Genomic DNA, 26,412 nt, shown 5'->3' with positions numbered 1-26,412 from the left:
TCCGTCCGTCTCTCTCTCCGTGTCAGTCCGTCCGTCTCTCTCTCCGTGTCAGTCCGTCCGTCTCTCTCCGTGTCGGTCCGTCCGTCTCTCTCTCCGTGTCGGTCCGTCCGTCTCTCTCTCCGTGTCGGTCCGTCCGTCTCTCTCCGTGTCGGTCCGTCCGTCTCTCTCCGTGTCGGTCCGTCCGTCTCTCTCTCCGTGTCGGTCCGTCCGTCTCTCTCTCCGTGTCGGTCCGTCCGTCCGTCTCTCTCTCCGTGTCGGTCCGTCCGTCCGTCTCTCTCTCCGTGTCGGTCCGTCCGTCCGTCTCTCTCTCCGTGTCGGTCCGTCCGTCCGTCTCTCTCTCCGTGTCAGTCCGTCCGTCTCTCTCTCCGTGTCAGTCCGTCCGTCTCTCTCTCCGTGTCAGTCCGTCCGTCTCTCTCTCCGTGTCAGTCCGTCCGTCTCTCTCTCCGTGTCAGTCCGTCCGTCTCTCTCCGTGTCAGTCCGTCCGTCTCTCTCTCCGTGTCAGTCCGTCCGTCTCTCTCTCCGTGTCAGTCCGTCCGTCTCTCTCTCCGTGTCAGTCCGTCCGTCTCTCTCCGTCTGTGTGTCCGTCCGTCCCTCCGTCTGTGTGTCCGTCCGTCTGTCTGTGTGTCCGTATGTCTGTCTGTGTGTCCGTATGTCTGTCTGTGTGTCCGTATGTCTGTCTGTGTGTCCGTATGTCTGTCTGTGTCTGTCTGTACCTGCAGCCAGGAGGTATTTGACCAGCTCCAGGTGTCCCTCCTGAGCAGCCTCCATGAGAGGTGTGGAGCAGCCCAGTTCGATGTCGGCTCCGGCCTTGATGAGGAAGTCAGCCACCTCCAGGAACCCTCCACAGCAGGCCAGGGTCAGGGCTGTCTCCTGGGTTTCCTCCGTCTGGGCGTTGATGTTGGCACCTGGAGGGGGAGGGAGGAGAGAGAGCGATAAATAGAGTGAGAGAGAGAGAGATGGAGAGAGGTTAGTGTCTATTTTAGGAGTGAGACCCTCTCCAACAGGCCTGACAAAGCAGTTATTTCCACACAATAACATAGTATATGCAAGAGCATTGAACAGTGTGCAGGTATCCATTTATGTTCTAGTTCCATATGATCCCAGTTGCCAGTCGTCTCCCAGTTCATTACCCTGAGCCAGCAGCAGAGCCACCATCTCTTCATGGCCTTCTCTGGCTGCCTCCATCAGAGGGGTATAGCCTTCATCATTCACCTAGACACATTAAAACATCCAGTTACAGGACTCAGTGGCTGAATCCCAAATCACCCCCTTCCCCTCGCCCCGCTATTTGCACATTCACGTGCGCCTCCGCCATTTGCACAAGTGTCCCAAAGCAGAAGGAGTGAAAATGATCAAGGGCGTAGAGGCTAATTAGCCCCTCCAGTAGGCACTTAGACTGAGCCTGCAACGCTGCCGGCTTCATAGCGAAGTGGAATCCCATAAGGCACTGTGTTGTTTTTGTGCAATTTCACAAAAGAATGGAGAGGCGTGCCTAATTATATGACACGTGCATTGGTTTGTCTGATGTCGAGACTTGACACATGTAAAATATAAAAATACCTCCCAAATTAAATGTTTAACTGTTACGGAGGGTTGTAAAACGGCAGGGGGGGATTTGTTCATTTGAATTTCCTGCTTCTTTTATATGAATATGAATTGCATCATTCAAGTCAGGAGCGTCCTGAAGTTGATGGGTTTATTGATCCCCTCGCCACTAGTCACCCTCAGTGTGACAACAGAGGGCCCTCAGAGCGGGTTGGTAGGGGTGAGTCACCGTCTCTCTCTCTGTGTGACCCTAACCCATCAGAGGGCTGTAACCCTCATCATTCACCTACACACACACATTCTAACATCCACTGTTATTGTGTTGCTACTCACCTCCTCTAGGTTGGCTCCTCTCTCTATGAGCAGAGCTGCTAGTTCTACGTGCCCGCCGCAGGCTGCCAGGGTGAGGGGCGACTCGAAGGAGTCAGCGGGCATGTTGACCTGCGCCCCGCTGTCCAGCAGCAGCCGTGCCACCTCCACATGCCCATCCTGGGACAGGAGACACACACACACACAGGGACAACATAAGCACCTGAGTGGGTTACACACACACACACACACACACACACGCAGGAAGAGAGAAGAGAGGGGCTGTGTGTTGGGTCATATGCTCACCACGCAGGGAGAGAGAAGAGAGGGGCTGTGTGTTGGGTCATATGCTCACCACGCAGGGAGAGAGAAGAGAGGGGCTGTGTGTTGGGTCATATGCTCACCACGCAGGGAGAGAGAAGAGAGGGGCTGTGTGTTGGGTCATATGCTCACCACGCAGGGAGAGAGAAGAGAGGGGCTGTGTGTTGGGTCATATGCTCACCACGCAGGGAGAGAGAAGAGAGGGGCTGTGTGTTGGGTCATATGCTCACCACGCAGGGAGAGAGAAGAGAGGGGCTGTGTGTTGGGTCATATGCTCACCATGCAGGGAGAGAGAAGAGAGGGGCTGTGTGTTGGGTCATATGCTCACCATGCAGGGAGAGAGAAGAGAGGGGCTGTGTGTTGGGTCATATGCTCACCACGCAGGGAGAGAGAAGAGAGGGGCTGTGTGTTGGGTCATATGCTCACCATGCAGGGAGAGAGAAGAGAGGGGCTGTGTGTTGGGTCATATGCTCACCACGCAGGGAGAGAGAAGAGAGGGGCTGTGTGTTGGGTCATATGCTCACCACGCAGGGAGAGAGAAGAGAGGGGCTGTGTGTTGGGTCATATGCTCACCATGCAGGGAGAGAGAAGAGAGGGGCTGTGTGTTGGGTCATATGCTCACCACGCAGGGAGAGAGAAGAGAGGGGCTGTGTGTTGGGTCATATGCTCACCACGCAGGGAGAGAGAAGAGAGGGGCTGTGTGTTGGGTCATATGCTCACCACGCAGGGAGAGAGAAGAGAGGGGCTGTGTGTTGGGTCATATGCTCACCATGTAGGGAGAGAGAAGAGAGGGGCTGTGTGTTGGGTCATATGCTCACCACGCAGGGAGAGAGAAGAGAGGGGCTGTGTGTTGGGTCATATGCTCACCACGCAGGGAGAGAGAAGAGAGGGGCTGTGTGTTGGGTCATATGCTCACCACGCAGGGAGAGAGAAGAGAGGGGCTGTGTGTTGGGTCATATGCTCACCACGCAGGGAGAGAGAAGAGAGGGGCTGTGTGTTGGGTCATATGCTCACCACGCAGGGAGAGAGAAGAGAGGGGCTGTGTGTTGGGTCATATGCTCACCACGCAGGGAGAGAGAAGAGAGGGGCTGTGTGTTGGGTCATATGCTCACCATGCAGGGAGAGAGAAGAGAGGGGCTGTGTGTTGGGTCATATGCTCACCATGCAGGCTTCCATCAGTGCTGTGTGCATCTCATCAGTCTTATGCTCCTGATCTGCCCCAGCTTCCAGCAGAAACCTCACCATGTCCAGATGACCTGGAGGGAGAGGGAGAGAGCAGGGGAAGGAGAGAGTAACAGAAAGATCATTTAATTTAAATTGTTATTTTGTTGTCTATGAATGCTGCTTTTGGGGGGCTATGTGAGCGAGCACCACAAGAAAACATCTAAAACAATCAAAGGGAACAGTGAATACATAGATGAGAAGTGAAGTAGAGTGTCACCTTTGTAGCAGGCCAGTGTGAGGGCGCTCTCCTTGAACTCGTTGGAGTGTGTGTTGATCCCGGCGCCGTACTCCAGCAGAACCCTGGCCACATCCACGTGGCCCGCGCTCGCCCCCTCCATTAGGGGTGTGTGGCCGTTCTCGTTGTGGTCCTCGATGTTGGCCCCCTCCTTTAAGAGAACCTTCACCACATCTACGAACCCCCCGGCACACGCATACGTCAGGGCTGTGTTACCTACAGGGAGAGAGCCCATACGTCAGGGCTGTGTTACCTACAGGGAGAGAGCCCATACGTCAGGGCTGTGTTACCTACAGGGAGAGAGCCCATACGTCAGGGCTGTGTTACCTACAGGGAGAGAGCCCATACGTCAGGGCTGTGTTACCTACAGGGAGAGAGCCCATACGTCAGGGCTGTGTTACCTACAGGGAGAGAGCCCATACGTCAGGGCAGTGTTACCTACAGGGAGAGAGACCATACGTCAGGGCTGTGTTACCTACAGGGAGAGAGCCCATACGTCAGGGCTGTGTTACCTACAGGGAGAGAGCCCATACGTCAGGGCTGTGTTACCTACAGGGAGAGAGCCCATACGTCAGGGCTGTGTTACCTACAGGGAGAGAGCCCATACGTCAGGGCTGTGTTACCTACAGGGAGAGAGCCCATACGTCAGGGCTGTGTTACCTACAGGGGGAGAGCCCATATGTCAGGGCTGTGTTACCTACAGGGAGAGAGACCATACGTCAGGGCTGTGTTACCTACAGGGAGAGAGCCCATACGTCAGGGCTGTGTTACCTACAGGGAGAGAGCCCATACGTCAGGGCTGTGTCACCTACAGGGAGAGAGCCCATACGTCAGGGCTGTGTCACCTACAGGGAGAGAGCCCATACGTCAGGGCTGTGTTACCTACAGGGAGAGAGCCCATACGTCAGGGCTGTGTTACCTACAGGGAGAGAGCCCATACGTCAGGGCTGTGTTACCTACAGGGAGAGAGCCCATACGTCAGGGCTGTGTTACCTACAGGGAGAGAGCCCATACGTCAGGGCTGTGTTACCTACAGGGAGAGAGCCCATACGTCAGGGCTGTGTTACCTACAGGGAGAGAGCCCATACGTCAGGGCTGTGTTACCTACAGGGAGAGAGCCCATACGTCAGGGCTGTGTCACCTACAGGGAGAGAGCCCATACGTCAGGGCTGTGTTACCTACAGGGAGAGAGCCCATACGTCAGGGCTGTGTTACCTACAGGGAGAGAGCCCATACGTCAGGGCTGTGTTACCTACAGGGAGAGAGAGAGAGAGAGAGAGAGAGAGAGAGAGGCGGAGGGAGAGGAGGACTAGATACAATACTTGTGTTAGTGAGGTTTAGATTTAATGCAACTCAATGGAGCTAGATGGGGCTAGATGGGGCATATTGTCCAAGCAGAAATCTAAACATTTTGGTTTGGACCAACAAATAATGAATAGAAATAACCACACGCACATTGAGCAAGGCAGATGGAAAACGATAAATATGTGTGTGTGTGTATATATTCGTACCAGTGGAGGACTGTGCGTTGGCATCAGCCCCGTGGACCAGGAGCAGCTTGACGATGTCGACGTAACCTCCGCTGGCCGCCGCCATCAGGGGAGTGATGTCACCTTTAATCCCCCGGTCCTCCACGTTGGCATGCATGGCCAGCAATACCTAACAACCAATCACAGCAGGGGTCAGAGGTCATACAATGTAAATGTACAGTGAGGGAAAAAAGTATTTGATCCCCTGCTGATTTTGTACGTTTGCCCACTGACAAAGACATGATCAGTCTATAATTTTAATGGTAGGTTTATTTGAACAGTGAGACACAGAATAACAACAAAAAAATCCAGAAAAACACATGTCAAAAATGTTATATGTCTGCAAAACATGACTTACTACTTGGTGGCAAAACCCTTGTTGGCAATCACAGAGGTCAGACATTTCTTGTAGTTGGCCACCAGGTTTGCACACATCTCAGGAGGGATTTTGTTCCACTCCTCTTTGCAGATCTTCTGCAAGACATTAAGGTTTCAAGGCTGACGTTTGGCAACTCGAACCTTCAGCTCCCTCCACAGATTTTCTATGGGATTTAGGTCTGGAGACTGGCTAGGCCACTCCAGGACCTTAATGTGCTTCTTCTTGAGCCACTCCTTTGTTGACTTGGCCGTGTGTTTTGTGTCATTGTCTTGCTGGAATACCCATCCACAAACTATTTTCAATGCCCTGGCTGAGGGAAGGAGGTTCTCACCCAAGATTTGACGGTACATGGCCCCGTCCATCTTCCCTTTGATGCGGTGAAGTTGTCCTGTCCCCTTAGCAGAAAAACACCCCCAAAGCATAATGTTTCCACCTCCATGTTTGACGGTGGGGACGTTCTTGGGGTCATAGGCAGCATTCCTCCTCCTCCAAACACGGCGAGTTGAGTTGATGCCAAAGAGCTCGATTTTGGTCTCATCTGACCACAACACTTTCACCCAGTTCTCCTCTGAATCATTCAGATGTTCATTGGCAACATCAGACGGGCCTGTATATGTGCTTTCTTGAGCAGGGGGACCTTGCGGGCGCTGCAGGATTTCAGTCCTTCACGGCGTAGTGTGTTACCAATTGTTTTCTTGGAGACTATGGTCCCAGCTGCCTTGAGATCATTGACAAGATCCTCCCGTGTAGTTCTGGGCTGATTCCTCACCGTTCTCATGATCATTGCAACTCCACGAGGTGAGATCTTGCATGGAGCCCCAGGCCAAGGGAGACTGACAGTTCTTTTGTGTTTCTTCCATTTGCGAATAATCACACCTTCTCACCAAGCTGCTTGGCGATGGTCTTGTTGCCCATTCCAGCCTTGTGTAGGTCTACAATCTTGTCCCTGACATCCTTGGAGAGCTCTTTGGTCTTGGCCATGGTGGAGAGTTTGGAATCTGATTGATTGATTGCTTCTGTGGACAGGTGTCTTTTATACAGGTAACAAACTGAGATTAGGAGCACTCCCTTTAAGAGTGTGCTCCTAATCTCAGCTCGTTACCTGTATAAAAGACACCTGGGAGCCAGAAATCTTTCTGATTGAGAGGGGGTCAAATACTTATTTCCCTCATTAAAATGCAAATCAATTTATAACATTTTTGACATGCGTTTTTCTGGATTTTTTTGTTGTTATTCTGTCTCTCACTGTTCAAATAAACCTACCATAAAAATTATAGACTGATCATGTCTTTGTCAGTGGGCAAACGTACAAAAGCAGCAGGGGATCAAATACTTTTTTCCCCCTCACTGTATGTGCTGTAGATAGTTTGTGGGGGACTGAAACTCATTCTGACATAACCCCAAAAAGAGAAGACAGTTCACGAAAGTTACTAAGATGTTTTTGAAAAAGAACGATTACACACTCGCGTACAGACACGCACTGCTCTCTCTCACACACACCTGTGCGAGTTCATAGTATCCAGCAGAGCAGGCTAGGCAGAGCAGACTCTCTCCCTCCTCAGTGTGTTCGTTGACGCTCCTCCCCTCGTCTAGTAGCTTCCTCACAGCGTTCACGTCTCCGTCCGAACACGCCTCCGCTAGACTACGGCTGAAAATAACCAGACTGCTACAATTACTGCCACTGTGACAGGAGAACACACAGGTCCCTTACATACATGCATTAACACACAACGAATACCAACACACACACACACACACAACTAATGCCCACACACACACACACAGCTCATGATCACACTTCTGCTATTACAGTGACAGAGAAACAACCAGACATATGATGCTTGACTAAACTGTTTGATCGAGTGACATTTTGATCACGGAGGTAATACATTGACTGACATTCAGATATTGATTGCTATATTCAGTTGGTCTCACATACTTGTCAGCCTGCCCAGCGTTGAATATGTTCTCTTCTCATGTCTGCTAAATGACTAAAATGTAAATGTATTGATATATATTGACGTACAGACTGGGGTAGATACATACTTGTCGGCCTGGCCAGCGTTGAGTGTGTTCTCTGCTCTCATGCGCGTCAGGGCGGCAGCCGCCTCGTCCAGGGCACAGCTCACTGACGACGTCAGCCTCCGCAGCACCTCGGGATCTGCAAACGCTTTACCATCCGCAGTTGACAGTTTACCAATGCCTTCCGGGTTAAAGGTCATCACAGCATGGGGGAAAAACCACACCAAAGAAGCCAGGCAGGTGATCGTAGAGGCAAGTCCAGCCACAGCCAATCCAATCCATGGTTAGTAGAGGCATTCATTAAAACAAAAACACACAAGCATGGGTTAGATCCAAATCAGGAAAACTGAGATTTGACAAGCTTAACAGTCTTGGGTATATACACTGTGTACAAAACATGACGAGTGCTCTTTCCATGACATAGACTGACCAGGTGAAAGCTATGATCTCTTATTGATGTCACTTGTTAAATCCCCTTCAAAATCAGTGTAGATGGAGGGGAGGAGACAGGTTAAAGAAATATTTTTTATTGAAGCCTTGAGATATGGATTCTGTATGTGTGCCAAACAGAGGGTGAATGGGCAAGACAAAATATTGAAGTGCCTTTGAACGGGCTATAGTAGTAGGTGCCAGGCGCACTGATTTGAATGTGTCAAATCAGTGCGCCTACAGATCCTCTGTAGCTCAGCTGGTAGAGCACGGCGCTTGTAACGCCAAGGTAGTGGGTTCGATCCCCGGGACCACCCATACACAAAAATGTATGCACGCATGACTGTAAGTCGCTTTGGATAAAAGCGTCTGCTAAATGGCTTATTATTATTATTATTATTATTATTAAGAACTGCAACATTGCTGGGTTTCACACTCAACAGTTTCCAGTGAGTATCAAGAATGGTCCACCCCCCAAAGGATATCCAGCCAACTTGACACAACTGTGCGAAGCACTGGAGTCAACATGGGCCAGCATCCCTGTGGAACACTTTTGACACCTTGTAGAGTACATGCCCTGATGAATTGCGGCTGTTCTGAGGGCAAAAGGGGGTGAAACTCAATATTAGGAAGGTGTTCCTAATGTTTTGTACACTCTGTCTATGTCTACATGTTAAAAAGGTCAAGAGATATTTCACACTAAGTAATGTGAGAGTAGCTCCACCTTCCCCTCCGAGAGGCTAGGTGGAAACCGACTGACCCAGTCCTCACAGATCTAACCCTAAGAGCCTGGGGGCTAGACTAGAGCCTAAGATAGGTTTTAGGGTGCTACCTAAAGGGCTGGGGGCTAGCTGGTGTCTAGGGAGTAGGGACTAGCTAGGGGCTTGGGGGCCTATAGGCTAGCAGAGCTCGGTCTTCTGCCTCCTGTGTGTGAATTATAGATGACGACTAGAGTGGTGGACTAACACTGTGTAGAAAGTATTGGACAAGAGAAACAGCAGGGAGAAAAGCAAGAATGTCATACAAGAGAGTGTGTGGGAGGGAGGGGAGGTAAGGGGAGGGGAAGGAAGAGAAAGCCTGCAGAAGAGAGAGAGAGGACCGAAATGCAGGGAAGAGAGCGAGACGCAGGCATGAGGATAAAACAGACCGCTTGTTCTGTTAACCTACATTGAAGGACCTCTTTCACAAGGAGCAAGACCCACTTCCCATCCAGGGAGGCCATCCAAGCCAAAATACTGTGTTTTTTATTTTATTTTTATTTTATTTCACCTTTATTTAAACAGGTAAGAAGCCAGTTGAGAACAAGTTCTCATTTACAATTGCGACCTGACCAAGATAAAGCAAAGCAGTGCGATAAAAAACAACACAGAATTACATTTGGGATAAACAAAACATAAAGTCAAAAATACAACAGAAAATATATATACAATGTGTGCGAATGTAGTAAGTTATGGAGGTAAGGCAATAAATAGGCCATAGTGCAAAATAGTTACAATTTCGTAATGAACACTGGAATGATAGATGTGCAAAAGATGATGTGCAAATAGAGATACTGGGGTGCAAATTAGCAAAATAAATAACAATATGGGGATGAGGTAGTTGGGTGGGCTAATTTCAGAATGGCTGTGTACAGGTGCAGTGATCGGTAAGGTGCTCTGACAACTGACACTTAAAGTTAGTGAGGGAGATAAGAGTCTCCAGCTTCAGAGATTTTTGCAGTTCGTTCCAGTCATTGGCAGCAGAGAACTGGAAGGAATGGCGGCCAAAGGAGGTGTTGGCTTTGGGGATGACCAGTGAGATATACCTGCTGGAGCACAGACTACGGGTGGGTGTTGCTATGGTGACCAGTGAGCTAAGATAAGACAGGGATTTACCTAGCAGTGATTTATAGATGACCTGGAGCCAGTGGATTTGGCGACAAATATGTAGTGAGTGCCAGCCAACAAGAGCGTACAGGTCACAATAGTGGGTAGTATATGGGGCTTTGGAGACAAAACGGATGGCACTGTGATAGACTACATCCAATTTGCTGAGTAGAGTGTTGGAGGCTATTTTGTAAATTACATCGCCGAAGTCAAGGATCGGTAGGATAGTCAGTTTTACGAGGGCATGTTTGGCAGCATGAGTGAAGGAGGCTTTGTTGCGAAATAGGAAGCCGATTCTAGATCTAACTTTTGATTGGAGATGCTTAATGTGAGTCTGGAAGGAGAGTTTACAGTCTAACCAGACACCTAGGTATTTGTAGTTGTCCACATACTCTAGGTCAGACCCGCCGAGAGTAGTGATTCTAGTCGGGTGGGCGGGTGCAAGCAGCGATCGGTTGAAGAGCATGCATTTAGATTTACTAGTGTTTAATAGCAGTTGGAGGCTACAGAAGGAGTGTTGTATGGCATTGAAGCTCGTTTGGAGGTTTGTTAACACAGTGTCCAATGAAGGGCCAGATGTATACAAAATGGTGTCGTCCGCATAGAGGTGGATCCGAGCGTCACCAGCAGCAAGAGCGACATCATTGATATACACAGAGAATAGAGTCGGCCCGAGAATTGAACCCTGTGGCACCCCCATAGAGACGGCCAGAGGTTCAGACAACAGGTCCTCCGATTTGACACATTGAACTCTGAGAAGTAGTTGGTGAACCAGGCGAGGCAGTCAGAGAAACCAAGGCTATTTAGTCTGCCAATAAGAATGCGGTGGTTGACAGAGTCGAAAGCCTTGAACAGGTCGATGAAGACGGCTGCGCAGTACTGACTTTTATCGATCGCGGTTATAATATCGTTTAGGACCTTGAGCGTGGCTGAGGTGCACCCATGCCCAGCTCGGAAACCGGATTGCATAGCGGAGAAGGTACGGTGGGATTCGAAATGGTCGGTGATCTGTTTGTTAACTTGGCTTTCGAAAGGCAGGGCAGGATGGATATAGGTCTGTAACAGTTTGGATCTAGAGTGTCACGCCCTTTGAAGAGGGGGATGACCGCGGCAGCTTTCCAATCTCTGGGGATCTCAGACGTTACGAAAGAGAGGTTGAACAGGCTAGTAATAGGGGTTGCGACAATTTCAGCAGCTAATTTTAGAAAGAAAAGGGTCCAGATTGTCTAGCCCAGCTGATTTGTAGGGGTCCAGATTTTTCAGCTCTTTCAGAACATCAGCTGTCTGAATTTGTGTGAAGGAGAAGCGGGGGAGGCATGGGCAAGTTGCAGCGGAGGGTGCAGAGCTGGTGGCCGGGGTAGTGGTAGCCAGGGGGAAAGCATGGCCAGCCGTAGTAAAATGCTTGTTGAAATTCTCGATTATTGTAGATTTATCGATGGTGACAGTGTTTCCTAGCCTCAGTGCAGTGGGGAGGAGGTGCTCTTATGCTCCATGGACTTTACAGTGTCCCAAAACTTTTTGGAGTTAGTGCTACAGGATGCAAATAACTGTTTGAAAAAGCTAGCCTTTGCTTTCCTAACTGATTGTGTATATTGGTTCCTGACTTCTCTGAAAAGTTGCATATCGCGGGGGCTGTTCGATGCTAATGCAATACGCCACAGGATGTTTTTGTGCTGGTCAAGGGCAGTCAAGTCTGAGGAGAACCAGGGGCTATATGTTATATCTGTGTGTGTGTGTTGACACAAGAGACGGGGAGAAAGTGAGCGTAGAGGCATACGTTTGCCTTTACCCTACATTAGTGGAAGTTTTAGTTGTCACATGCACAAGTACAGTGAAAATCTAAAACTTGCAAGCAACAGCACAGTAAAGTAAAGATAAACGCCAAAAGAATCAGAAAAAAGCAAAAGTTGGGTCAGAGATTAAGACAGCAGCCACACGGTACGCAAACATCTTTGTAACAGAAAAGTTTAGAAGTAAAACTCTGTGTGAGTGGGTGGGTCCTGCCAGTCAGTGTTGTCATAACTACTACCCTCTGCTCTGCCTGTGTGAGTGAGACTAAACTTTGGCTATGCCTAGCTGTCAGAAGGATTTCACAACATTTCCCCAGGCGGGCAGGCAGGGCAGGGCAAGTGGTGGAAGGCTGAGGTTTGGGGGGTTGATCGTTGTATTGTCCTGTCTAAACAACATCATATCAGCTTTTGACAACAAGCAGTATTGTGAGGCTGTTTTTACTGATCTGGCTAAAGCCTTTGAGTCTGTTAACCACTGCATCCTGCTCAGACTCAGCGACCTAGCCTAGTTTGAAAAAGACTTCTCTGGCTGTGTACAATGTGTCAAATCTGAGGGCCTGCTGTCTAATCCACTGGAACTATCTATGAGAACACCATGAACACCATGTAACAACCCTACAACATAGCTTTAACATCCAGCACTGATGTTGAGCGATTAGGCCTGGCTCGCAGTCTGCTTTACAATTCACCCCAAAGGTGTTCGATGGGGTTGAGGTCAGGGCTCTGTGCAGGAGGGTCAAGTTCTTCCACACCGATCTCGACTCTGTGCAGGAGGGTCAAGTTCTTCCACACCGATCTCGACAAACCATTTCTGTATGGACCTCGCTTTGTGCACGGGGACATTGTGATGCTGAAACAGGAAAGGGCCTTCCCCAAACTGTTGCCACAAAGTTGAAGCACAGAATAACATTTCGCTTCACTGGAAATAAGGGGCCTAGCCCGAACCATGAAAAACAGCCCCAGACCATTCTTCCTCCAAACTTTACAGTTGGCACTATGCATTGGGGCAGATAGCGTTCTCCTGGCATCTGCCAAATCCAGATTCGTCCGTCGGACTGCCAGATGGTAAAGCGTGATTATTCACTCCAAAAACGCCTTTCCACTGCTCCAAAGTCCAATGGTGGCGTGCTTTACACCACTCCAGCCAACGTGTGGCATTGTGCATGGTGATCTTAGGCTTGTGTGCGGCTGCTTGGCCATGGAAACCCATTTCATGAAGCTTCCGACGAACAGTTATTGTGCTGACATTGCTTCCAGAGGCAGTTTGGAATGCGGTAGTGAGTGTTGCAACTGAGGCAAGACGATTTTTACGCGCTTCAGCACTCGGCGGTCACATTCTGTGAGCTTGTGTGGCCTACCACTTCACGTTCTTGCTCCTAGAAGTTTCCACTTCAAAATAACAGCACTTACAGTTGACCGGGGCAGCTCTAGCAGGGCAGAATTGTGACGAACTGACTTGATGGAAAGGTGATATTCAGACCCTTTACTCAGTACTTTGTTGAAGCACTGTTGGCAGCGATTACAGCCTCGAGTCTTCTTGGTTATGACGCTACAAGCTTGGCACACCTGTATTTGGGGAGTTTCTCCCATTCTTCTCTGCAGATCCTCTCAAGCTCTGTCAGGTTGGAGGGGAGTGTCGCTGCACAGCTATTTTCAGGTCTCTCCAGAGATGTTCGATCGGGTTCAAGTCCGAGCTCTGGCTGGGCCACTCAAGGACATTCAGAGACTTGTCCCGAAGCCACTCCTGCGTTGTCTTGGCTGTGTGCTTAGGGTCGTTGTCCTGTTGGAAGGTGAACCGTCGCCCCAGTCTGAGGTCCTGAGAGCTCTGGAGCAGGTTTTCATCAAGGATCTCTCTGTACTTTGCTCCGTTCATCTTTGCCTCGATCCTGACTAGTCTCCCAGTCCCTGCCACTGAAAAACATCCCCACAGCATGATGCTGCCACCACCATGCTTCACCGTAGGGATGGTGCCAGGTTTCCTCCAGACGTGACGCTTGGCATTCAGGCCAAAGAGTTCAATCTTGGTTTCATCAGACCAGAGAATCTTGTTTCTCATGGTCTGAGAGTCTTTAGGTGCCTTTTGGCAAACTCCAAGCGGGCTGTCATGTGCCTTTTACTAAGGAGTGGCTTCCGTCTGGCCACTCTACCATAAAGGCCTGATTGGTGGAGTGCTGCAGATCGGGTTGTCCTTCTAGAAGGTTCTCCCATCTCCACAGAGGAACTCCAGAGCTCTGTCAGAGTGACCATCGTGTTCTTGGTCACCTCCAAACTTCTTCCATTTAAGGTTCTTGGGGACCTTCAATGCTGCAGAAATGTTTTGGTACACCTCCCCAGATCTGTGCCTCGACACAATCCTGTCTCGGAGCTCTACGGACAATTCCTTCGACCTCATGGCTTGGTTTTTGCTCTGACATGCACTTTCAACTGTGGGACCTTATATAGACAGGTGTGTGCCTTTCCAAATCATGTCCAATCAATTGAATTTAGCACAGGTGGACTCCAATCCAGTAGTAGAAACATCTCAAGGATGATCAATGGAAACAGGATGCACCTGAGCTCAATTTCGAGTCTCATAACAAAGGGTCTTAATACTTATATAAATAAGGTATTTTTGTTTTTAATTTCTAATAAATTAGCAAACGTTTCTAAAAACCTGTTTTCCAAAAAAACAGTTTTGGTCATTATGGGGTATTGTGTGTAGATGAGGATTTTTTTATTTATTTAAATCGATTTTATAATAAGGCTGTAACGTAACAAAATGTAGAAAAAGTCAAGGCGTCTGAATACTTTCCGAAGGCTATGCACACACACGTTGACATTAGAAACATGGACATATCTCTTTCTGGTTTTCCATCAGGCTGGCTTTGCCCTGTTTGAAACGCCTCCTGCCTTCCTCCTTCCCCTGAAGTAACCAGTGATCTAACATGGTCGGACGGTAGGTGACAGCTATGCTGTGCAAGATGCAGATAACCACACGTTCACTTCAATGGATCAAGCAGAAATGCGACAGTCTGCAAGGCAAGGTGTTAGGGTCAGGTTTGTGGGAAGTACTAGATGGGCGAGTCGGGTTCTGGTAGGGTGGAATTGGGTTGCTGGTGGGGTCCTTTCACGTCAAGTAGGGTTGGATAGAATTGGTTTGGATGGGGTACTAGGCCTAAGTCTTAGGGTGAAGTGAGTTTGAATTGAGTTAGACTAAATAGAGGCAGGTTTGGGACAGGGCTGAACCGTGGGATTGGGCCCAGTTGGGTTCTGAACAACAGGGGTCAGGGTTAGGGCCCAGAGATGGGTTCAGGGTCGTACCTGCAGCCTCTAGCAGGGCCTCGAGGCGGGCCTGTGTCTCTGGGTCAACGGTGCGTAGGTCCACACCGTCTGTGGCGCTGGACAAAAGCAGCTCAGAGGCAGTCTTCATGATGGGGTTCTCCAAGTCCTCCTGGTCCAAGATAAATGACTCCACCTTGGGTAAGGAGAGGGGGGGGGGGGGGGGGGGAGAAAAGCAATGCACAATTTATAAAGTACATAACAGCAGACGGGGAAATCTCACTTTTGATGTTGCATCATGATCTGCAGCCGACCCCCAAAACGTGTAATATTATATTGCTTAAAAATCTGTATCCATAGGTATATATTTGACTTTGTCATCAACAACTAAGACAAGGGGTCTAATGTAAACTAGCACAGCTCTCCAGTTTGACTGGTGGCCTCCACAATTCCAGTCTTATTTGCATGACTGGATGTTTTTCTCCAACACCACCGCATGAGTGAGTAGAAACGCGTGGATCAGATAACCAACTGCAGCTGAAACGTATTGGCCGTGGCGTGTTGCCGGGTAGAATGGATACTGCATTTACTCTAAACAAATGACCAGACAAATGAGGGGTGTGGTTCCATATTTTTAACACACATCTTTTCCAGAGAATTATGTCAGACATTGTTATTGTTTATAAAAAGGGAGGTTCAGTTACATGTCTCTGCATTTTGGTCCAAAGTTGTGTCTGTATGAGACTTAAGGCTTCCCATTTGAAACAGTTCAGCAATATATTATGACCACATTGTGACGTTTTGGTCTTTGGCAAGGTTTTTTTTTCGGCTGCTCGTGCACACACATTATTTTCTTAAGGCAAGCGGAAGTCGGTTGCCGAAGTTTACACCCCTTCGGCGGTGATTGGTCAACAGTAGGGATGAAGTATACACCCCTTCGGCAGTGATTGGTCAACAGTAGGGATTCTTCAATTAAGTGTTTATCATTCAACGAGAGACTAATTGTTTTCAAGCACATTTTTTCACTTTTTAGATGTAAAATTTAGCAACTAAGATCGCCTTGGCATAAACTTAAAAATTTATGACAGATTTCTTGAGTTTTCTTAGATTCATTCTGACTATTTTGAGGAAGTATATACGGGCTATGGCATCTCGAGATGGACAAACAGTACTATTGCAGCATTCTTTCATTTTTCAAGGTCTTTAAAGGGAGTATTGCGAGCACACTCGTTCGGTTAGGTGCCAACCGAACAAAAGCATGCAGAAAGCATTAGGCTGAGCTTCAAGTTTTTTCTGAACGCGTGAACTGACCAGGACAAGGTCATGTCAATTAAACATCACACCAGACTATATATTTTGGCCCACCGACACAGACATTTGGTCTGGGACAGCTGTAGGGTTAGGATGAACTTTCAGCCTGCTTTATGGCAGGCAGGGACAGTGAAAACGAAACCTCCCACTGTAATTTCTCAAGGAGTCCCTGTCCTATACGTAGGCCTCAGGCCTGTGCTGGTTTTTCCCTTTGTTGACCTAGACATTCTGTACACACCGAGGTGTCACGTCAGGTCTGATGCAAAGTCCATCCCTCCATCTTTAGCCAGGGCCTCTAGAGTAGCATTGCAGCCTGACACATTCACATTGGCCAAGAGGCCTTATAACGGACATGGTCTGAGCATTGAGGAAGACTCCGTCAAGTCAAGGCTTCAGATGCACTGCATTCGGAAAGTATTCAGACCCTTTGACCTCCCCACATTTTGTTACATTACAGGGTTATTCTAAAATTGATTCAATAAAAAAAATGTTCCTCAATTTACACACAAAACCCCATAATGACACATTATTTGCAAATGTACTAACAGATTAAAAACTGAAATACCGTATTTACATAAGTATTCAGACCCTTTGCTATGAGCCTCGAAATTGAGCTCAGGTGCATCCTGTTTCCATTGATCATCCTTGATATGTTTCTACAAATTGATTGGAGTCCAGCTGTGGTAAATTCAATTGATTGGACATGATTTGGTAAGGGACACACCTGTCTATATAAAGGTCCCACAGTTGACAGTGCATGTCAGAGCAAAAACCAAGCCATGAGGTTGAAGAATTGTCCGTAGAGCTCTGAGACAGGATTGTGGCGAGGCACAGATCGGTGGAAGGGTACCTAAAAAAATACTCCCAGCTAACATACCTGACTCCAATAATCAACGAATCGTGATCTTCAGTTTAGAATGCAATTAGTTTAAATCAGCTGTGTTTGCTAGGGTGACACAGCTCCAGTGTATGTGAGCGGAGTGGCGCGGGAGCGAGGAGGAGTGCCCAATTTGACTGGAGCTCGGGGCGAGTTTCCCAAAGGCTGGAGGGTCGGCTTTCTCGCCCACTCCAATTTCACTCCAGTAGTGCTCACTTCACGAGCTCAGGGCATGCCCGGCCCAGCATGCATCTGTAGTCTACTTGTGTGCTGCTATAGCCCTTTGCTTTAGCTACTGTCATGGAGTTCACTGAATATTTTCATCAAGAATGATAAAAAACACAGAGGAGCAAACTCAAGGTGACTTAAAAAGATGAGGAGGAACAAGAGGAAGAGAGTGAGTGTCTACAACTAAAGAATCATTGTGGAATCTGAAAAGACACATATCCCGAAAGCATGAAGGTGTACTATGTGCACATGCTAACAGAAAGGAACAAGGTTCTATTATCATTGATTTTGGACCAATAGGCCTGACATATGACTTCTTCCAAGGAGCTTTCTATAGGCCTACGTGTAGCTCAGTTGGTAGAGCATGGTGTTTGCAACGCCAGGGTTGTGGGTTCAATTCCCACGGGGGGCCAGTATGAAAAATTAATAGAAAATATCAAAAAAATAACAAAACATGTATGCACTCACTAACTGTAAGTCGCTCTGGATAAGAGCATCTGCTAAATGACTAAAATGTAAATGTACCTATAGAAACATTATACAAAAACATTTTGTTCCAGGAACGGTAAAAGACTGGAATAATAATAATAATAATAATAATAATAATAATATACTGAATGCATTAACAGAAATGACCGTAACCAAACAAACATTGTAGATGAGAAATAGGAATTAACGGTAAACGTACTGCTGGTGATATATGTGGAATTGATAGACACTAACAATCAAACATACAATCCACACAATGAAGTTATGAAACAATGAATGTGCACAAATTGACGGGAGAGCGCACATTCTGAGAGAGACGTGCATTGTGCATCTTAGCCACACTCCCCTTCTTGGACTGTGCCATCCCTGCGGCCTCCGCAATGGATTAGTCTCGGCCTCCGCAATGGATTAGTTCACTGAGATGGGTGTGAATCAGACAGGTGTCGTGAGCCATAAAAAAAAACATATTTGCTGCTGCTTGACTAAAGAAATATTGGTCGACCAACAGCCTATCAACCAGTCGACTAATTGGTGTCAGTCCTAATTTGTATTTACAGAGAAGGAGATGCAGCAGCCATGAACTTTGCAGGAGAAAGACACACTCCAATATTACTTTTCTGCACGTAAAGCCCCGGCAGTGTCGCGGAAGAGAAAGAGCCAATTGGATGAGGCTTTCTTTTTAAATGGTTTACTTGGACTATGAGCCCCTAACTAAGGGAGAATGGGAAGGGATCCGGTACTTTGTACGTGCAGCTCAACCAGGCTACACAGCCTTGCTATAGTACGGTCCGAGACACCCTCATGCCCTCCAAGAAATTGAAGCCATGCTGAGAGATCTATTGCAACTAGGTGATGGTTTCGTTGTGTCAACTGACATTTGGACTAGCAGAAGGGGGCACAGTTTCCTGGGGGATTGTCGCTAGTTTCATTGACGGAAAATATAAAGGCCACATGGTGTTGCTGAGCTGCGAGCACATACAAGGACACCACACAGCAGAGGCCATTTAGCAGAAATATCAAAGTATCCTGAGGAACTAGAACGTGCAGCGACAGCTGATACAAGTGGTGACTGACAGCGCAAGCAACATGGTCAAGGCCTTCACCCTACCTGCTTTAGAGTAGACCAATGATGGACAGGACTAAGAGGAGGCATCCGACACGGAGGAGTAGGACGCACCACCTGCACTCTCAGTCCCAAACTGACCATATAGCCAACAACATTGACACGATTGTAAACCAATACTTCGGAGTCAAATCTCAATTTACAGTGCCCAATTCACATGCTTCAGCTCGCAATAAAGGATCCCATTAACATGCATGATGGGGTTAGTGGACTGATCCAGAAAGTGGGGAAACTTGTGAAAAGTGTTAGGAAGAGTACATTGAACACAGAGGAAAGTGACAGATTGGGAGTGCACCCCACAGAAGCCTGCATGACAAGATGGAACAGCCAATTACGCATCATTGAGTCTGTAATGAAGATTTTCGAAAGAGGCCCATTGTGGCAAAACAAACTGAAGTCTATGTCCGATTATGAAAAATTCCCCCTAAACTAAATGTATTGGCAAACAGGTCCTGGTGGAGGTTCTGACACCACTATGCAGAAAGAGCTGGGGACCCTGGGCATGATTCTCCCTGCCATGTCGGAAATAAAAGAAACTGTTGACTACAGTGTCTCAACCCATAGACATTGCTGCTTTGCAGAAACACTATCAGATAACGTCTCCACTCAGTACAATAACGATAAACATTCTGGTCCTCGCAGTCCTGGAGCCCAGGTTTAAAACTGATTGGGTGATAGGGGATGAACTGGTGCGTAACCAGCTTGGAGATACGCTACCTCCTCGTGATGGAAACTGAGGCTATGAAAATGAAACAGCGCCTTTGAATTCACTTTTAGAAATAAGTTTGGCCAGAGTCTTGTGGCTTCAAGCGATGGTGCCTGGAGAGTGGCCCGAAGGGTGTTTAGCATCCCCAGTGGCTTTGCAAGCGTGGAGAGGGTATTCTCCGCTGCTGGCCTGCTCTACAGGCACCATCACATGAGCCTGAAGCCACAAGACTCTGGCCAAACTTGTTTCTAAAAGTGAACTCAAAGGCACTGTTTCATTTTGATTTAATTCTAAGTAAGTCACAGCCTCTAAATTGACAATTTATAGACTATCGTGATTTAATAACAAAATGTTGTTTAAATGCTGAGCGCTTAATGTTCCTGCCAGCCTAATCATTGAATTAGGCTAATAATATAGCCGAAATAATTCCTTATTTACCAGTGGCTGTTTAGAGTGTTTATATGCTGTTCAATATGACATGTAGCATATTTGAAACAATGAGCGCTTCTTACAGTCACCTTTTCCTGTTGTTTATAACAAATAATTTTTATTCAAATCATATGGTTTGGTTTCAATACTTGGCAGGTCCACGTAGTCAAAAAGATAGATGGGGAGTTGTTTAAATTGTGACTTAAACCAAAAAAATGAATGGAGATAATGTGTAGAGGTTGTTTTATTTCTTCCTGTGAGCGAGGAGTGGTTTTTAGCAGAGCAGTTGGAAAGTGGAGCGCAGAGCGGGATTTCCGACAGCTCAACTCCGCTCACATACTCTGCACCACTCGGCCCCCGAGGACTGGAGTTGCCCATCCCTGGTTTAGATAGAAAATGTACTTAATGGTAGATAATATAGTCCATGTCCACTCCATGCTAACAAAACTTAGATTCAGTGGGGAAAGGTTAACATATTATGCATATGATATGTTCCCAGTGTAAGTGCAACTCTGATGTGGATGGGAGAGAACAGAGCCTGTTTCTCCATTCTGGAACCGTTGATTAATGAATGGCTTGGCTCTAAGGTAGAGTGAGTTACCCTGAGCTGAGCACAAAAGGCCAACCTAGCTATAGAATATCTAAGATCCAGGGTCTCCATGTAGGACGACACTCGTGACGGACACAGATTTCCATCTCAGTTTTCTACCTCACAACGTCGTCCGCAAACTAACTCAAACATTTTCGGTGTACAAACTCCTTAAATGTTCTAAATCAATGTTTTCCAAAATGGTGGTTCATATTACGCTGATTCCTTTAAGGGGATTTGCAACCGAAAACTGTCTTTTGACCAAAAAACATGAGTTTGTTTGCTTTGTGTGTGTAATAACTGAAAACATTCAAGAGTTTGATGTGGGTCAAGGAGCAAAACAACTGTTCCATAATAAACATCTCAAAAACATACATGGAGTGACATCCGTTCCATATCAACACCATCAACCAGCATGAGGTTCTCTCCAGTGGGGCCAAGCGGGCTCTGATAAGTTAGTGTACTGTAAACAGTGCAAGCCAAGCTCTTGATTTAAAAACCATATCCATCAGTTTCCAGCTCTGAGAGAAAGGCTGGCTTGACCGTATGGTATTGGACTGTACATGGCTGTATGTATCTGGGGGGTACGGTAGCACAAAAGCATTGAGGAGGAAAACAGTATGCGGCAAATTCAGTACATACAGCACGGGCCCCCTGGCGCAGCTCCGTGCTGGGACTGCAGCTGCCCAAGGTCAGGGCCAGAGAGAGGGGCTTGTGTCTGTCTGTGTACCCAACATGCCAACCAACCTGTCCCAGCTCCAAAATAGTGTACCGTTTACTAGCATTGCTTGGCAAAGATTTATGAGGAACGTGACGTGAGTGCAGATAAAATGAGGGAATAGATCCTGTGAATTCAACAATAGCAATATTCAAAAGAGCATTAATGATGTGTTTAAACTTCAGACAATAGGTAGTAAACTGTTTCAAATTCACACAAAAACATTAAATAATTAAGACAAACTGGTCACATTCCTAGTAGTACAGTATGCAAAGATATGTCATGAAAACAATGACCCACCTGCAACTGTCAAACAGCATTCAAAATAAAAAGATGACTGCGCTAACTCCGTCAATAGTCTGCTCTTAGCTGTAGTCCTTTACAGAGATGAGGACCAGTAAGGAAAAGCTACTGGGTGTCCACAGACAGACTAGCGGCAGTCTGTGTGGAGGAATGTAGCTATACACTTGGAATGCAGAAAACAATTACTTTTGGGGGATGTAGTTCCAAGAGGGCTCTCACAAACAACAATGTACATCAGTTCTGCCCATCAATGAACTACAGTTCCCAGCACTGTGTTGCATCCGGAAAGCTGGAAAGGCCTGGAAAGGCATCTGCTTAATCCTGGAGCTCAGAGTTCAGCTGCAGCCCACAGGAGTGAGCTCTCCACTAGGCTAACATTTCACAACAATACCTCCCTTTCAGCCAGATCCTCAAGGCCTTTTAGGAAGGCCACAAAACATGACACAGGTATCAGACATATACTGTACATTCAGCCTCAACTAATTCCCAACAGAAGGTAGAGCGAGAGCGAGAAAGATAGCTGCCTGCTTTCGTCTCCTATCCCCCCCCATCTCATTTTCCAAATGAAACATAAGAACTTATAATCCATTGCAGATGTAATGCTCACTATTTACTTGTGGGTTATGGTATGGTCAGGAGGTGGTAGCTCAACAGGCAGTGTCTTCACCCTGTTAACATGCCAGGCTCCACAGCTTCCATCCATCCAACACCATGAAATGGGAAAGTGCTCTCTGCAGGTGCACATGTTACAACAGATAGACTTATAACATGACAGAAAAAAAATGTCACTGCCTCATGAATAAATAAAACCCTTTGTTTAAATGTATGAGAAACGTTTTAGTGGATTGATTTTCCAGTATTATCTGGATTGTGCCCCTTAGCCCTGCATCACTATCAGGTTGTCGCCTGGTCTGGCAGTTCCAACATGCGTCACACACACGATCCTTGCCTAGAAACCCGACTGCATTGAATTCTATGTCGGGCAGAAATTAGTGTTTGATTCAGGAACATTTCCTCTCTCCAACTCCATCAGCCAGAATGTTGAATAAAATGATATTTTAACTTACTTTACCAGTTGTCTGTGTGGTTGGTCCTTTTGCAGGTAGGGATGAGAGACATTATATCCACAGGAAAGTATAATTACATCAACTTTTCAAAGCGCTGGTAGTGCGTTGAGATTTCTATCACCTGAAGCATGCGCACAAAATGAAAACGCAAGCACAGCACGCATGCATACTTGCCGAGCTGGTGCACGTGTTTACCTGGTTCTACCCATGCTTCAGGTGATAGACATCTCAATGCACTACCAGCTTTGATAAAGTGATTTAACTATACTTTCCTGTGGTTATATGGTCTCACATTCCTACCGTCAAAAGGACCAACAGCGGTAACAACCGGTCTAGACTGTTTAAATATAATTTGCTGGCTTGTAGAGGTCGTGAGAGGAAATTTTCCTGAACCAAACACTCATTTTTGCCCGACGTAGAATTCAATGCAATTCAACGTTGGGTTTTCAGGCAAACATGATCCTAGACTGTGTTCCTAGAATGGGAGTCCATAGACTGTCACATGACGCCATGCCATGCAAGCCTAATTACATTTCAACAGTTAGAATAACAAGGCAGGCATGGTGTTTTTGTAGCCTGTGTAGGAAGTGGACAGAATAGCCAGACAGGTAGCGATGTGTCAGTCAGACAACTTGATAGTGTCATGGCCGCCTCAAGTCCACAGACAGGTTAGGGTTGGGCTGGGTATGGTATAGTAGGGCATGGTTTGGTAGGGCATAGTATGGCAGGGCAACCACAGGTGTGGCTTCAAAAGTCACACCTTCACCTGACCTGGAAGCAGATGTTGATTGGTTGGTGGTGAACACGCAGAGGGCAAACGTGTCAGGGAACCAATCCACATAAGAAAGATTTTACAGTTGAAACCGTTGTGTTGTCATCATCATTACTGATGACAGAACAGGAACTCGTGGTTTGTGTTTGTGTGCGTGTGACCATGTTGTAGCTCGCGATCTTAGATCAACTGTCAGGTATCAACCTCAACCGTGGTGCCCTGTAAGCCTGCCAACACATGTAAAGTTGCCCACAGCTCAGAAAGGGGACTGTTATCAATTGTAACAGCGCAGGACAGTGATAGAGTTGGCCATTTAGTTGGCACCGTCTCGTGAGGCTGAGACCAGTGTCATCTGATCCCTCCGTGTTCTTTATTTATGATACCACGATGATCGACCACTCAACTAGCTACGACAGTTAACGTTAGCTAACTAGCTGTCTAAAACGTGTGTTGAGGAATTGAAGGACAGTCGGATTTAAAATTGATATCATTTATAAAAAGGTGACGTAATTGCACCATTACGATAACATTTGAGCTAGTTTTAATATTGGCAAGATTGACAGCCCGTGCTTGTTCTGACTGTGTGTGAATACGTACTCTCCCACCACTGTGTACAGTGTCCGAAGTTGAGAATGTGTGTCTGCGCTGCGAGACGACTGCTAACTTACTAACGTTAGCTAGCACTGACGATGGCATGATCGCTTCCACCCGAACTAGGCCGTGGTCACAGCCTACGCCGCATAAATAAAACATTCCATCGGTTATCGTACAATTATGTTGCTGTCTTGCACTATTTGCCTTATGTCTGACAACCCATGAGAAATTGAGTTTGCTGGAGACATGTTTCGAGCAAATTCTTAGTTGTTTTTTAGGTTATTTCGTCAGCCTAAGAGAGGGTGGCTGCCCACAACTAACTAGCTGGCTAGACAGGGAGATGAACGTTTGCTAGCTAGCTGGCTAACTAGCATATCCAGCTAACGTTACCTCTGAGACCTCGTCTTCGTCGCTGTTGGATCCGGGACCAGAGGAAAGGACTGCAGCCGCAGCCAGTTTGAAATCCAGTCTATCTGTAGAAGGCCCACCGGGCTCGCCAAACAATCGTACTTTCTTTCCGCCCACACCAATCCCTATGCCCCGAAGTCCGACTCCTGGTGTTGCTCCTACCCCCATCCCTACCGCTGGGGTGCGAGGAGTCACCGAGTCGATCTCGTCCTCGAAGCCGTCCGTCAGCATTCTCGTCCCGGCTACTGCATCCTGCATACTTATCTTGACAATACGTATATTAGCGTTCTTATTGTTGACCTTAACTTCCTTTAGGGGTATCTCTTGTAGAATATTCGGGTGTTTTTACTTCAGGAAATCCTGAAACTCTCCCGAAGCGAGGGTTGAGGAGGATCTCTTTCCCCCAGCCATTAGCTAACTTTCTAGCTAACAACCTAACCCATTTCTCTGTGTTTCTCAGAAACTCCGCCTCTAAACAAAATACTGAAATCGCCATTGGCTGACGTAAAAAAATGACTGACAATGATTGGTTTACCTTGGTGCTTGTCAAGCGGAAGCACGCGACGTCAGTTAGGTTTACCGATATCACGAGTCTCTCAGAACGAACGTCAAAACGTGTAGTGGCCTCACTGGCCCAGGCACTTTTATTAAAAGTAAATATGTATAAACTGGAATATTTCAGGCATAATTTTTTTTTGTCATATCAACATGATATTTGGAACTACATAAACAGGGTCATCAAAAGGAAAGTAACTGAACTGAATGACTACCGACATGCTTAACACCCTGGCCAACCTACAATCTAAACTAGATGCCCTCAATCTCACACAAATTATCAACGAACCTACCAGGTACAACGCTAAATCTGTAAACATGGGCACCCTCATAGATATAATCCTGACAAATTGACCCTCTAAATACAATACTCTTCAACCAGGATCTCAGCGATCACTGCCTTATTGCCTGCGTCCGTAATGGGTCCGCGGTCAAACGTCCACCCCTCATCACTGTCAAACGCTCCCTAAAACACTTTAGCGAGCAGGCCTTTCTAATTTACCTGGCCCGGGTATCCTGGATGGATATTGACCTCATTCTGTCAGTAGAGGATGCCTGGTTGTTCTTTAAAAGTGCTTTCCTCTCAATCTTAAATAAGTGTGCCCCATTCAAAAAATTCAGAACTAAGAACAGATATAGCCCTTGGTTCTCCTCAGACTTGACTGCCCTTGACCAGCTCAAAAACATCCTGTGGCATACTGCATTAGCATCGAACAGCCCCCGCGATATGCAACTTTTCAGGGAAGTCAGGAACCAATATACACAATCAGTTAGGAAAGCAAAGGCTAGCTTTTTCAAACAGAAATTTGCATCCTGTAGCACTAACTCCAAAAAGCTTTGGGACACTGTAATGTCAATGGAGAATAAGAGCACCTCCTCCCAACTGCCCACTGCACTGAGGCTAGGAAACACTGTCACCACTGATAAATCTACAATAATCGAGAATTTCAACAAGCATTTTGCTATGGCTGGCCATGCTTTCCCCCTGGCTACCACTACCCCGGCCACCAGCTCTGCACCCTCCGCTGCAACTTGCCCATGCCCCCCCCCCCCCCCCCCCCACCGCATCTCCTTCACACAAATTCAGACAGCTGATGTTCTGAAAGAGCTGAAAAATCTGGACCCCTACAAATCAGCTGGGCTAGACAATCTGGACCCTTTCTTTCAAAAATTAGCTGCTGAAATTGTCGCAACCCCTATTACTAGCCTGTTCAACCTCTCTTTCGTAACGTCTGAGATCCCCAGAGATTGGAAAGCTTCCGCGGTCATCCCCCTCTTCAAAGGGCGTGACACTCTAGATCCAAACTGTTACAGACCTATATCCATCCTGCCCTGCC

At 47.2% G+C, this 26,412-nt stretch overlaps 1 protein-coding gene across 2 annotated transcripts in view; it reads right to left on the bottom strand.

Annotated features, from left to right (window-relative positions):
• Positions 1–24,928, bottom strand: part of LOC311105074 (ankyrin repeat and KH domain-containing protein 1-like) — a 52,562-nt gene extending 27,634 nt beyond the window's left edge. Inside the window, exons 1-10 of one of the 2 annotated variants that reach the window (XM_084147067.1) lie at positions 24,503–24,928; positions 14,949–15,102; positions 7,589–7,745; positions 7,043–7,205; positions 5,146–5,293; positions 3,617–3,850; positions 3,337–3,431; positions 1,879–2,034; positions 1,131–1,212; positions 714–905 (exon numbers count right to left, since the gene is read on the bottom strand). In XM_084147067.1, coding sequence (XP_084003193.1) covers positions 714–905; positions 1,131–1,212; positions 1,879–2,034; positions 3,337–3,431; positions 3,617–3,850; positions 5,146–5,293; positions 7,043–7,205; positions 7,589–7,745; positions 14,949–15,102; positions 24,503–24,778 — 1,657 coding nt within the window. In that variant the 5' untranslated portion in view covers positions 24,779–24,928. The remainder of the gene's footprint in view (positions 1–713; positions 906–1,130; positions 1,213–1,878; positions 2,035–3,336; positions 3,432–3,616; positions 3,851–5,145; positions 5,294–7,042; positions 7,206–7,588; positions 7,746–14,948; positions 15,103–24,502) is intronic. The other variant, XM_084147068.1, reaches the window with a different exon arrangement.
• Between the last annotated feature and the right edge of the window lie 1,484 nt (positions 24,929–26,412).

This window comes from Coregonus lavaretus, assembly GCF_964263955.1.
Source record: "Coregonus lavaretus genome assembly, chromosome: 29".
NCBI classification, from domain to species: Eukaryota; Metazoa; Chordata; class Actinopteri; order Salmoniformes; family Salmonidae; genus Coregonus; species Coregonus lavaretus.
The sequence above is the reverse complement of the archived record's forward strand: the minus strand, read 5'-3'. Positions and strand labels throughout refer to the sequence as shown.